Source organism: Podarcis erhardii (assembly GCF_964252035.2).
Source record: "Podarcis erhardii genome assembly, chromosome: 2".
In the NCBI taxonomy this organism is placed as follows: domain Eukaryota; kingdom Metazoa; phylum Chordata; class Lepidosauria; order Squamata; family Lacertidae; genus Podarcis; species Podarcis erhardii.
In genome coordinates, this window is record NC_138498.1 from 115649729 (window position 1) to 115663234 (window position 13506).

A 13506-nucleotide genomic window follows, 5' to 3' on the forward strand; every position below is an offset into this window, starting at 1 on the left:
TGCGGCGTTAATCCCTGGATCCAGCAAGTGCTAAAATCAAATGAAGGCTTCTAATTTTTGGAATAGCCTGTCTAGCTCCCTGGTGAGGTATAAAGAGAACAAAGGAAAGGGGTCTGTGAGAGACGGCAAATGCCCTCCCTCAACTCACAGATAGGGAGAAGGAGAAAAAAGGCAAAAAAGAATTGGAGAGCAGTGATGTGACCTAGAGGTATAGCAGCAGATTGGAGAGTTAGAGAATGTTTGAGAACAATATTTGATTTTTGTTTGACTCCACAGCTGCGGAGGAGCAGTACCCTTTTGGGATGTCAATGCACTGAACCCCTCCATCGCAAGCTCAGGTTTAATATACAATAGTACCTCGGATGTTGAACGGAATCCGTTCCGGAAGTCTGTTCGACTTCCAAAACGTTCGGAAACCAAGGCACAGCTTCTGATTGGCTGCAGGAGGCCATGGAGGATGTTTGGGTTCCAAAAAATGTTCACAAATTGGAACACTCACTTCTGGGTTTGCGGTGTTCAGGAGCCAAAACGTTTGACTGTCTCTGGAAGCAAACCATGTATCATAAAGACATCACAGTCTCTGCTGTGTCTCATTTTCCAAAAGGAAACATATACCCTGGGTAAGCGCTTGGAACCCCTGGAATAGTGCGCCGCTCACACATCGGGGGGCATGCGGACGTGTAACACTATTTTGCAGGCAGCATTCAGTGTCACATACTGGCAAATTCAGGCAGCGTAATGAGAGTTGATTGAGAGGTCTTATGCAACAAGCCCTCTTTCCCCCAAACATTGGCAGACTTTGGGGGTCTCAAATATCAGCAGTGGCCTCCCCACAGCCTCTCACCTTTCATTCTACATCATGGTTATGGTGCCTCGAGACTCTGCGCCCAGTGTGACAGAAGCAGTTGTGCTTCCTAAATCTGCCTCTGCCCAAAAAGGATAATGCACTGGAAAATGAGGTGTGTGTGTGGGGGGGAAATGGCTTGTTGCAGCGTTGTCTAATTGCCCCTTGAGCAAATATAATTGGCCCTTAAGCAAATCAGGATGCTCTGTCTGTCTTTGCCTTTGGCTCAACCACCTCTCAGCCTCCCTGCTTTCCGCCCAATGCCAACCAGCCGCCACTGAAGCAAATACAGTGGTATCTCGGGTTACAGACACTTCAGGTTACAGACACTTCGAGTTACAGACTCCACTAACCCAGAAATAGTACCTTGGGTTAAGAACTTTGCTTCAGGATGAGAACAGAAATCGCGCAGCGGCAGTGCGGCAGCAGCAGGAGGCCCCATTAGCTAAAGTGGTGTCTCAGGTTAAGAACAGTTTCAGGTTAAGAACGGACCTCTGGAACGAATTCTTAACCTGAGGTACCACTGTAAGTGGACTGAGTACCCAAGCCATCCTCCTTGTTTGGTGCCAAGCCAAGGCTGCCGCCAGCCACGCCTTTCATACTCACTTGAGCCCAATGGCGTCCTCTCCCACCGGGTCCCGGCGGCACCGTCGCTTCTTGGCCTGGTGTGGAGCAAACCCAGGGGGGAACCAGAGGGAGCCGTGTTCGCGCCTCTGGGGCCGGCGGATCCTCCAGACTCCGAGGAAGACGGCCAGCGCTATGACCACAATGGCAGCACCAACGCCGTATATGAGAGGCCCCGAGAAATGGGAAACAGAGGCCTGCGGATCTGGTGGTGGGGAGGAGAGAGAATGTGAAACAGGAGCCCCCCCTCACAAAATCCCATCTGCGCTACCGATTTATATCAGTTCCATACCAGTTTCCTAAGCACGGCTTCCTTCTAAATAATTGCGGGAATTGTGGTTTGGCAAGAATTATCTGGTAACGATCCATTGGTATTTGCCCTGAATATTGGGGGGGGGGGAGGGAGAAATAGCAGGCCAGAGGTGGGGTTTCCAGCAGAAAAATGGCGTGAAGGCCCTAATCTGGACTGGGAGCACGTTCTGAATCAAACTCCCCCTTGACTAACTTTTTCTGCAAAACAGAAGTGGCATTTTTGTGGCTATCCTTTGGGCTGTAGGGGGTAAGGGGGCCTCTTCCCTCCCCCCCGATATGCCATAATTTCCAGATTCCCAGCTTGCTTTGCCTTTAAAACGAAAAAAGAGTAAAGCCCCATCCACATAACAGACTTAAAACAGTATCATACACTCTAATCAATAGGAAGAATTTTATTTTATTTTTCTTTTTTTACCTTTTGGGTAACATCTTTATTGAAAATTCAAAAATACAAAACTACCGTATTTTTCGCCCTATAGGACACACTTTTTCCCCTCCAAAAATGAAGGGAAAATGTGTGTGCGTCCTATGGGGTGAATGCAGGCTTTCGCTGAAGCCCGGAAAGCGAGAGGGGTCGGTGTGCACTGACCCCTCTCGCTCTCCAGGCTTTAGGAAGCTCCCCGCAACCCTTGGGAGACCGGTGCAACTTCGCGCCGGTGTCCCAAGGGTTGCGCAGAGCTGCCTGCATCCCGAAGCCTGGGGCGCGCTGAAGAGCCCGTCCTGGGCTTCGGGCAGCTCTGCGCAACCCTTGGGACACCGGCGCGACTTCCCGCCGGGCTCCCTAGGCTTGTGGATAACAGCCTATTCTGGGGGCTGGGATCAGGGGAAGCTCGGGCTTCCCCCGCCCCAGCCCCGTGCCTGGGGGGGAAATAAAATTTTTTTTCTTTATTTCCCCCCCAAAAAACTAGGTGCACCCTATGGGCCGGTGCACCCTATGGGGCGAAAAATACGGTATATGCGCACCAAACATGGTGAGATGCAAACAAAAAGAGAAAAATAAAAAGAGAAACACAATGGGTGACCTGGGGTCAGGCATTGTCCCTCAGCCTGGCCTACGTCACAGGGTTCGTGTGAGGATGAAAACAAGCAGGAAGAAAACCGTGTATCCCATATTTATGAAGGAAAAGTATGAAGTGAAACTCCACTCTGTTCTAACCAGACAGGAGGGCTCTCTTTTCCCATCCAGCCTTTCTCAACCTGTGGGTCCCCAGATGTTGTTGAACTACAACTCCCATCACCCCTAGCTAGCAAGTCCAGAGCTCAGGGATGTTGGGAGTTGTAGTCCAACAGCATCTGGGGACCCACAGGTTGAGAACTGCTGCTTGAAACTCTCAGGAATTCGGGCCTAGCGTGTCTGCTACCTACCATTTCCCGCAGACTCGACCCAGGCAGCTACCACTGGGTATGGCACCAGGGACTCAAGGCTTCCTTTGGCTGATAAGGCCGCCAAGAAATTCAGGACACTTTGGGGGGATGTGAAGCACTGCCCTGAGCACTGGTTCCCATCCACGGCCAAGAAGATGGTAAATCTGCAACAAATGACAAGAAAGCCAAAAATAAATGCAAAGTAAAATAAATACGAAATAGTTGAGCAATCTTTCTCTCCAGGGACCTCGAAACTGCAACTCTGTGTGGTACACACTTGCTTTTCCTCTGCTCTTTCCAGGCACGGCCTGCGATTTAAAGCTCTGCGTCCAAGCGTCCTGTTTTTTTGCTCTGGGGTTTTCCCCACAAAAAGCTGTGCTTTAGAGCTGAATCAGAACAAATGTCCATCCATAGAAAACTCTAGTTGACGATTGCTCCGATTCAGCTTCAAAGAGTGGGCTTTTGTAGGGAACACTCGGGGGGGGGGGGAGGGACATGCTTAGAAACACAAAGCATTAAAGGACAGACCTGTGCCTTGAAAGACGGGGGAAATGATAGATAATGAACTGGAAGAAAAATATTGAAAATAACTTTCCCTAAGAAACCAGAAGCTTTTCTTTTAGGTATCATAGGTCTAGAGATCCCGAAACTATTTATGTACGCGACCACGGCTGTGCAGATTCTGTTAGCCCAGAAATGGAAAGATGGTACAACTCTGACCAAAGAAGAGTGGCAGACAAAACTGATGAACTATGCTGAGATGGCAAAAACTTACAGGAACACAGTGGTACCTTGGGTTAAGAACTTAATTTGTTCTGGAGGTCTGTCCTTAACCTGAAACTGTTCTTAACCCGAGGTACTATTTCTGGGTTAGCGGAGTCTGTAACCTGAAGCGTCTGTAACCTGAGGTACCACTGTAATTAGAAATCAGGAAGAAGAGGTCTGGCATGGTGTGGAATGATTGGTGCAGACACAGAGAAAGGGAGGCTCTCTCTTACCCAACAGTCTCCTCCAAAGTCTCAGGTCGAACCTCCGTCCAGTTGCTCCTGCTTCCAAGCAGCTCCTTTCCCGTGTAGGGGTAAATCCTCTCCCTGCCCCGGGAATCTTGCTGAACTTGCAGCGCCGTCCGCACAGTGACCGCCAGAGAATACAGGAAATGGGGAAGGTCCTTGCGGGGAAGCAGGACAGCCAGGCCCAAGGCGGAGTTCCCGAGTGGGCCAGGATGAGACCGACAATCTCCCCCATCCCAGCCACATGAAGCCTCGTTGCATCCTCTGTCGCAGTGCCCGTCCGAGGAGTGGTCCCGACAATATTGCTCATAGAAAGGGCTGAGGAAGAAAAGTTTGTCGTGTGAGGAATGTCATGGGGAAAGTGGGTCCATAAAACATTTTTTCACCTATACCACTAAAACTTGATAGGGATGGGAAGATCTGCCAGTCCCTCACTTTTCTACATTTTGCAGCCATTTGTGGAATTTTTAAAAAAACAGAACCTCATGAACGTTCAAAATAGAACCCCCAGCTTCAAGGGAAGTCTACCTCTGAATATCAACAGCTGAGGACAAGCAAGAGAAGAACACTTGTCTATTTCAGTTTTTGGCTCGCAAGGAAGCATCTTGGAGGGCACTTTTGTAAACAAACGGCAGGGGAACCAGCTCCATATTGTCTCTACGTCCGGCTTGTGGGCTTCCCAAGAGGCACTGGGTCGCCACTGTGATAAACAGGACGCTGGACCAGATGGGCCTTTGGTTTCGTCCAGCCGGGTCCTTCTTAGATTTTTAAGAACAGGCAAGGAAGTGTCTGGCTCTGTTTTGCCAGGAGAGATAAATTGGCACTCTGCCACCCTCAGATCCATTTCTATATGTGCCTTGAGGCACACACACCACATGCTAAGTGCACAGGGACACAGGAAGCTGCCTTAAACCAAGTCAAACCATGGCTACATCTAGCACAGTATTGTCTACACTGACAGGGAGTGGCTCTCGAGGGTTTCCGCACTAGCTGGAGATGCTCTCCCTTCCACTGACAGAAGCAGCAATGCTTCTGAAAGCCAAGTTGCTGGAAACCGCAGAACCCGGAGAGGTATGAAAGGGGCAGAGGAGACGTTAGCTTTGTGCAGGCACAGTCTCAGATTGCTTGGGGGAAACCCTGGAGAGGAGGGCAGCTGTGGTGAGGGAGCGGGGGACCTTCGGTCTCAGCAACCGCTTCATGGGGTCAAGAAGAAGAAGAAGAAGAAAAGGAGGATTAGGAGGAGGAGTTTGGATTTGATATCCTGCTTTATCACTACCCGAAGGAGTCTCAAAGCGGCTAACATTCTCCTTTCCCTTCCTCCCCCACAACAAACACTCTGTGAGGTGAGTGGGGCTGAGAGACTTCATAGAAGTGTGACTAGCCCAAGGTCACCCAGCAGCTGCATGTGGAGGAGCGGGGAAGTGAACCCGGTTCCCCAGATTACAAGACTACAGCTCTTAACCACTACACCACACTGGCTCACACCTGCTGAAGATGGGTTGCTGTGCTCATTAGGCCCGACACCCCTGTGCAGATCCCATTTTTGCTAATAAAGAGTTAACTTCAACTTGCACAGTGTGATTTACTGCTGGCTCGCTCCTGTCATTTGCCCCCATCCTCATCTCTGCTGAGACTCAGGTGGAAGGCAAACCCGCCAGCCACTGCCACCCCATGGAACCACTAGTAAGTAAGATGCCAGCCTCCACTGGTGCCCACAGCAGTTTCTCCAGCCTACAAACAAGTCCATCGGCCCTAAGAGGTTGGCCGCCTCTGTCCTACTCGGCCAATGCTAGACCCCGCTCCCCACCCCACAGACCCCCCCATTCGCCACACCCCCTGGCAATGACCCACTTGCAAGGCTTCCACGGGGCACAGTCAAATCCGTCATACAGGCAGTCCTCGCTACGGCAGCGGCGCTCACAATCCCCGTCCCGGAAAGCCGCCTGGCACATCTCCTGCTTTGGGCAGGACCTCCAAGGATCAAGCACGCCCAGGGAACAGTCGCCACCATCCCAGTTGGTCTCGGGGGAGCTGCAGGCTTGGTCACAGCGCTGGTCTCCTGCCACCAGCCGGCACTCGGAGCTCGTGGTGGCTTTGGTGGTGGGACAGGAACCCGAGGAGCAGGGGGGGAGGTGGCAGTCATGTCCAGAGAACCCTTCCACACACAGGCACCGGAGTCCAGACGGGTGGGCGATGCAAACTCCCCCGTTGTGGCAGTGGAGCGATCCACAAGGAGGGGCTCGCAGCTCACAGGTGGTTCCTTCATAACCCTAGGTAGTGATGAGTGGGGGAGTAAAGGTCATTTAAAAAAAACAACAAACTTCCACAGTCTACTTTTATTTCTGTCTGGAAACAAGATGGCACATTTAGAATTAATTAGCACTTACAAGGCTTTTTTTTTCAGCTGGAACTCAGTTCCGGCACCTCTCAGAGCAGAGGGCCTTTCGGTAGTGGCACCCGCCCTGTGGAACGCCCTCCCATCAGATGTCAAGGAAATAAACAACTATCTGACTTTTAGAAGACATCTGAAGGCAACCCTGTTTAGGAAAGTTTTTAATGACTGATGTTTCAATGTATTTTTAATATTTTGTTGGAAGCCGCCCAGGGTGGCTGGAGAAACCCAATTGCCTTCTCAATCTGGCCTGCGGACGGTTCGGGAATCAGTGTGTTTTTACATGAGTAGAATGTGTCCGTTTATTTAAAATGCATCTCTGGGTTATTCGTGGGGCATGGGAATTCGTTCATCCCCCCCCCCCCAAAATAGTCCAGCCCACCACATGGTCTGAGAGACAGTGGACCCACAGCTGAAAAAGGATGCTGTCCCCTGGTCAATGGGCATCAGAAAGGGGTAAATCTAGATTTTTTACATTTTCTTTTTTTGACAGAGTGGGTAGGGAAGGAACGCAGCCTGCATTTTGATAGCAGTGACATAATGGAGACTAGGCATACATGATGGGTGCCAGTCACACAACAACAACATGCCCTCTTTGGGAAGTGTTCTTGCACTGAACAAATTGCCTGATCGGCCATAAGGCAGGGTGCTGTGGCTGCAGGGTCCAGCAACAGTTATCAGCTGCGATAACTTGAAATTGTTTTTAGGTTAGATTTATGTGCATGCTTAAGACCTGGTATTGGAGATGTCAAAAATATGTCCATTTTGCTTTTCCAAGATTCTCATTTTTCCAAATCTGAAAGCCAGTTCTCCACATTTTTAAAAAATTCTCCTGAAAATTCATCTGCATTTGGACCTGATTTTTTCCTAATTATTATTATTATTTTGTATGCAGTTTTGACTAACGATCACTTTATAGGCGTAAACAGAATTGTATCCCTGCCTCCATCCCTACATGGAGCACACCCACTTTAGAATTTGAACAACCCTCCTCCCCCCACAGACTAGCTGCGAATCCTCAGCCCCATTCATACCTGTGGACAGTGGCAGGTGAATTCAAGAGGGTTACCTGGCACCACGCTGCAGCTTCCCCCGTTGAGGCAGGGATTTGACTGACAACTATCAATCAAAGATTCACAAAGAATACCTGTTGACGGGGGTGGAGGGGAAAATCCTTTATCATTCCATAGTTCAAATTTTTACTACAAGTTTTCTGTCAATCCCACCAACGTGTGCAATTGTTTACAGTAGTTTTTCAAGCAAATTATAACTTCCCCCATTCTTTATTAAAGACCTCCTCTTCCTGGTTTCTGATTCTTCCTGTAAATTTTGCCATAGTTCAGCAATTTATTTTGTCATTTATTGTTAGCCATGTTGATGCTTCATAGACTCACTGGATTGTAGAGTTAGACACACAACTCCGAGGGTCATCAAGTCCAATCCCCCCCCAAAGCAGGAATCTCAACATGTGGCCCCCCCATCCGATTTGAAACCACACTGGACCCTGCTTAGCTTCTGGGACGGGCTAGCAGTTTCATTGCAGCACCACTAGGAGCAGTCATAAGAGGAGCAGTAAAGCTAGAGTAGTTAAATTCCTCATATACAAAGGATGAGTATGTTAAATCTGTAATGATACACTGGGCAAAGGATTTGGGGCATAATATCTGTGGGTTAAACCACAGAACCTAGGGCTTGCCGATCAGAAGGTCGGTGGTTTGAATCCCCGCGACGGGGTGAGCTCCCGTTGCTCGGTCCCTGCCAACCTAGCAGTTTGAAAGCACGTCAAAGTGAAAGTAGATAAATAGGTACCACTCTGGCGGGAAGGTAAATGACGTTTCCGTGTGCTGCTCTGGTTCTCCAGAAGCAGCTTAGTCCTGCTGGCCACATGACCCAGAAGCTGTACACTGGCTTCCTTGGCCAATAAAGCGAGATGAATGCCACAACCCCAGAGTTGTCCGCGACTGGACCTAATGGTCAGGGGTCCCTTTACCTTTACCTTTATCCAACTTTTAGGCTGGGAAAGGTTATGGAAAACTGACTTGAAATTCTCAGCATGTATGCTGAAAGAAAATTATATGGAAATGATGTACCAGTGGTATTTGACTCCTTGTAAGTTAGCAAAAGGGATGTGGGTGGCGCTGTGTTCTAAACCACAGAGCCTAGGGCTTGCCGATAGGAAGGAATCCCTGTGAGGGGGTGAGCTCCCGTTGTTCGGTCCCAGCTCCTGCGCACATAGCAGTTTGAAACATGTCAAGTGCAAGTAGATAAATAGGTACTGCTCTGGCAGGAAGGTAAACGGCGTTTCTGTGTGCTGCTCTGGTTTCGCCAGAAGCGGCTTAGTCATGCTAGCCACATGACCCGGAAGCTGTATGCGGACAAACGCCAGCTCCCTCGGCCTATAGAGAGAGATGAGCGCGCAACCCCAGAGTTGCCAGCGACTGGACCTAATGGTTAGGAGTACCTTTACCTTTAGTTTAAGTTAGCAAAAATGTATAAGACAAGTGCAAATATCTGTTGGAAATGTAATGAAAAAGAAGGCACATTTTACCATATGTGGGGGATGTGTAAGATAATAAAAGCATTCTGGGAAATGATATGTAATGAATTGGGGGGAAAATGTTAAAATAATTTTTATTTAAAAAAACCAGAAGCTTTTTTTATTTGGAATTGTACGTACTGAGATCCCAAAAGAGCAGAAAAGACTTTTCATGTATGCAATGACAGCCGCACAGATGTTACTAGCCCAGAGATAGAAAGAAGACAAAGTCCCTACCAGAGAGGAATGGCAAACTAAGCTGTTGGATTATGCCGAAATGGCAAAACTGACCAGAAAGCTCAGGAACCAAGAAGACCAAAACTTCAATAAATAATGGGAAACATTTATAATTTACTTGAGATACCTCTGTAAGCAGATGAAAACAATAGCAGGGTTGCAATAACACTTGTAATGTAGAAAATATTATGGACAAAATGGAGAGACATAAAATTTGGATGAGGAAATAATATGCAGTTGAAAAGATTTATAACAGGATCCGTGGATGGGAAGGTGGGAACTCTAGAGATTCGGAGAAATCTCTAAATATGGATATGTATTTTGTACTGTTATAACTACACTTGTAAAATCAAATAAAAATTATTGTTTAAAAAAGTTCCTCACATACACACATTAAACAGACTAAAGAAAAAATGAACTGGTTAAGCTGCGTTCATAACAGCAAACACTTACCTGTATATCCTGATAGGCACAAACATCGGAAGCCATCTTCATTGGAGTGGCAGCGATGGGCACCAGGCCGGTGGCATGGCTGAGAGAAGCAGGCATCCACTACCCCCTGGCACCTCTCGCCAACGTACCCAGCTGGGCAGATGCAAGAAAATCCTTCGGCCTGAGCCTGGCAGGTCCCCCCGTGGTAGCAACGGGGGCCAGGAAAGGAACAGGGGTCCCAATCACATTTGGGACCTGTGGGAGATAGAAAAGACAGCATTTCAGGTTGGAGGGCGGCAGATGGAAACCGCCCTCTGATATTTGAATGAAGGGTGGTATATAAATTTAATAAATAAATGCAGCCCGGACACCGAGGTCCTCCTCCGAGGGCCTTCTGCCAGTTCCCTCACTGCGAGAAGCGAGCTTACAGGGAACGAGGCAGAGGGCCTTCTCAGTGGTGGCGCCCGCCCTGTGGAACGCCCTCCCATTAGATGTCAAGGAAATAAACAACTATCTGACTTAGAATACATCTGAAGACTTTAGGACATTTTTAAATGTCTGATGTTTTATTGAAATTTTAATATTTTGTTGGAAGCCTCCCAGAGTGACTGGGGAAACCCAGCCAGATGGGTGGGGTATAAATAATAAAAATTATTATTATTATTATTATTATTATTATTATTATTATTATTATTATCAATTGCACATACATACATACATAAATACTGTCAGGAAATCGATCTTGATAGCTTGACCGTTGAGCCGTGTACTCAGACAGCTTTACGATCCCAATCAGTCATTCGCAGCGTCCGGCACGCTTCCGCTGCGCAAGTAAGTCTGCTGTCTCTTTGGCCACGGCTTAGCAGAGTAGCATACAGCGGTGTAAAGCAGTCTTTTTCTCCCTTGCTCCATGCAAGCATACACAGACAGATTCGGCTATTTACAGCTTTTATTCAAACATTTGTCCATCACTGCTTGCAGCCATGTCACTGACCATAACCTGTCAGGAAATCGATCTTGATAGCTTGACTGCTAAGCCGTGGCTAAAGAGACAGCAGACTTTGGTGCGCAGCTAGAAGGAAGCGTGCCGGACGCTGCAAATGACTGATTGGGATCGTAAAGCTGTCTGAGATCGCGGCTCCATCGATCAAGCCCAGAGATCGATTTCCGCATAAATACATACATACATACATACATAAGTATTGGAGCAGCCTGATGCCATGATGCCAAACACTTTAATTCTGAGAACCACAGCCTGTCAGATTTAGCAGAGATGGAGAAATTCTGGTTGTACGCACTGAACACACGGACATTGCAAGGGCTCAACCCAGCATTGCTCTGATTCAGAAAACGAAGCCTCTCTGAGCCTCCTTTCCTCAGAGCTCATCGGAAAGCCACTACCGACCTAAAGAGGGGGTGGAGTTGCGGGCTCACGCCCATTAATATTCACCGCCCACAGCGACAGCCAATCAGCTGCCGCTAGGGGCGGGCCTCCCGGGATCACTTAAGGTCGGGGCAGCCCTGGCTCGCCCCTTTTCGTTCCCACAGCAGCAGCGGTTTCCCACCCACCCGCCCTCTAGGTTTGCATTCGGACTTTGCTATGGGCTTCGGCTGGTCGCCGCAAGGGGCCTGGTAGGAGTTTTTCCATTTGGCAAATTGGCTGCATTGGAAGCCACTTGGTTTTTTCGCCTACCTCGTAGCAAAACGTCACAACTCCTTGGTTTGGGCGGTTAGGCATTGGCAGGGGTATTGTTATGGAAATGAGGTTGGGGGGGGAGGAACGCCATCACCTCCCCCAAAGCTTGAAGGGTAGTTCGTTAAAGGACTCTGGGGGGCGTCGCCTCGTCCGAAACCTACGGAGGCTAGGGCCTAAAGCGCGCTCCTGAGCGGTAACCCCCTGGGGAGCGCCCAGGGATGTGCATCTCGGGGGCTCCCCCGGTTGGTGATTAACCCTTCCCGGTTAGACCGGATAGTCTGGTAGGGCCAATGCCTAAAGCCAATACCGCTCTTACCTGTAATCAATAAACTTGTGGCCATTTTCGCCCATTAACCTAAAATTTGGTGTCCGGTGTCTTTATTTACTTCATCTTTGGGATGGGGCGGGAATCGCCACGCAAACAGCCCCAGTTTTTATCAGAGCAACTGATGAATGAGGAAGCCTCACTGTTTTCCTTTAAGAATGCAAGGTTTCTGTTTTGTCAGTCACTGTAATATCTGCATCTAATGGGTTCCTTGCGATGGGCAGTGGAGGCTGCTCTGTTGGGGCAGGTGGGGGCACTGCCCCACCTACCTCACTTCCGCTCTAGAGAGTGGTTCTGAATATCAGCTTGGTCTCAAAGTTGTCCCTGTAGGACTCAGCAGAGGAGAGGGTGAGGACAGAACAGAAATTAGGTAGCTCTGTCTGTCTGTCACTGGCTCCACCTACTGGCTGGGCTCCCTGCGTTCCACCCCACCATATGCACACCTGGGATACTGTCAGTACACCCAGTACTGTCAGTGACTGGGCTCAATAACTGGTTCTGCCCTGACTGGGCTAGGCGACTGGAGCACTTTCAGAGACCTTCCAATCCTGGAAAGCAGGTCTCAGTGCCCTGGACTCACAACTGTGCATTGTGAGCACCAGACTCAGCAGAGTAGAAATAACATGAGAGCTAGCTGTGAAGCATAACTTCTTTTATTTCTAATAGCTACTACAAACTAACGAACTACTGGCTTGCATGAGTGTTACATCTCCCACTCAGCCATCTAGTCACTACATACTGTATTTTTCGCTCTATAGGATGCACTTTTCCCCCTCCAAAAATTAAGGGGAAATGTGTGTGCGTCCTATCGAGCGAATGCAGGCTCCTTGGCTTCAGCGATAGCAAAGTGAAGCCTCCGAAGCGCAGAGGGAGCACTCCCTCCACGCTCCGGAGACTTCGGGTTCCTTTTGCTGAAGCTGGGAGAGCAAGACTCTCCTGGCTTCAGCAGAGAGGGAGAGCTGCGCAGCGCCCCTTCAGCCAAGCGGGAGGAGAAATGGAAGGGGAATAAATTTTTTTCTTGTTCTCCCCCTCTAAAACAAGGTGCGTCCTATGGTCGGGTGCATCCTATAGAGCAAAAAATCCGGTAGATAAGACTCTCTCCACACACAGAGTCAGGCAGGCAGTCAGGAGTGGAAGAGCAGAAGAGCAGTTTCTGCCCCCTCCTTTCTCAAAACATCAGATCAGGAGATTCTCGCAATGAGAGGGGGCTGAAAATATCAACAAATACTGTGTCCAGCTCTGTGTGCCACAATTGAAAAAGGATCCAGTCAAGCTGGAAGGTGTGCAGAGGAGGGCAACCAAGGTGATCAAGAGTCTGGAAACCAAGCCTGATGAGGAACGGTTGAGGGAAATGGGTATGTTTAGCCTGCGAAAGAGGAGATGGAGAGGAGATAGGATAGGCACCCTTGAAAAACCTAAAGGGGTGTCACATGAAGCTGCCCAGAGTGGCTGGGGAAACTCAGCCAGATGGGCAGGGTATAAATAAGTTGTTGTTGTTGTTAATAGATAGAGCAAGCTTGATTTCTCCTGCTCTGAAAGCGAAGACCAGAACCAATGGATTGAACTTACAAGAAAGGAGATTCTTACTAGACATTAGGAAGAGCTTTCTGGCAGTAAGAGTTGTTCAACAGTGGGACATTCTCCCTTGGGAGTTGGTGGGCTCTCCTTGGAGGCTTTTAAGCAGAGGCTGGATGGCCCTGTCATGGGTGCTTTAGCTAAGATTCCTGCATTGC

At 48.9% G+C, this 13506-nt stretch overlaps 1 protein-coding gene across 1 annotated transcript in view; it reads right to left on the reverse strand.

Annotated features, from left to right (window-relative positions):
• NOTCH4 (notch receptor 4) overlaps positions 1 to 13506 on the reverse strand; it is a 41003-nt gene that overhangs the window by 6870 nt on the left and 20627 nt on the right. Inside the window, exons 15-20 of the mRNA XM_081852285.1 lie at positions 9774 to 10007; positions 7582 to 7694; positions 6007 to 6425; positions 4144 to 4473; positions 3146 to 3309; positions 1451 to 1673 (exon numbers count right to left, since the gene is read on the reverse strand). Of these exons, the coding sequence (XP_081708411.1) occupies positions 1451 to 1673; positions 3146 to 3309; positions 4144 to 4473; positions 6007 to 6425; positions 7582 to 7694; positions 9774 to 10007 (1483 nt within the window). The remainder of the gene's footprint in view (positions 1 to 1450; positions 1674 to 3145; positions 3310 to 4143; positions 4474 to 6006; positions 6426 to 7581; positions 7695 to 9773; positions 10008 to 13506) is intronic.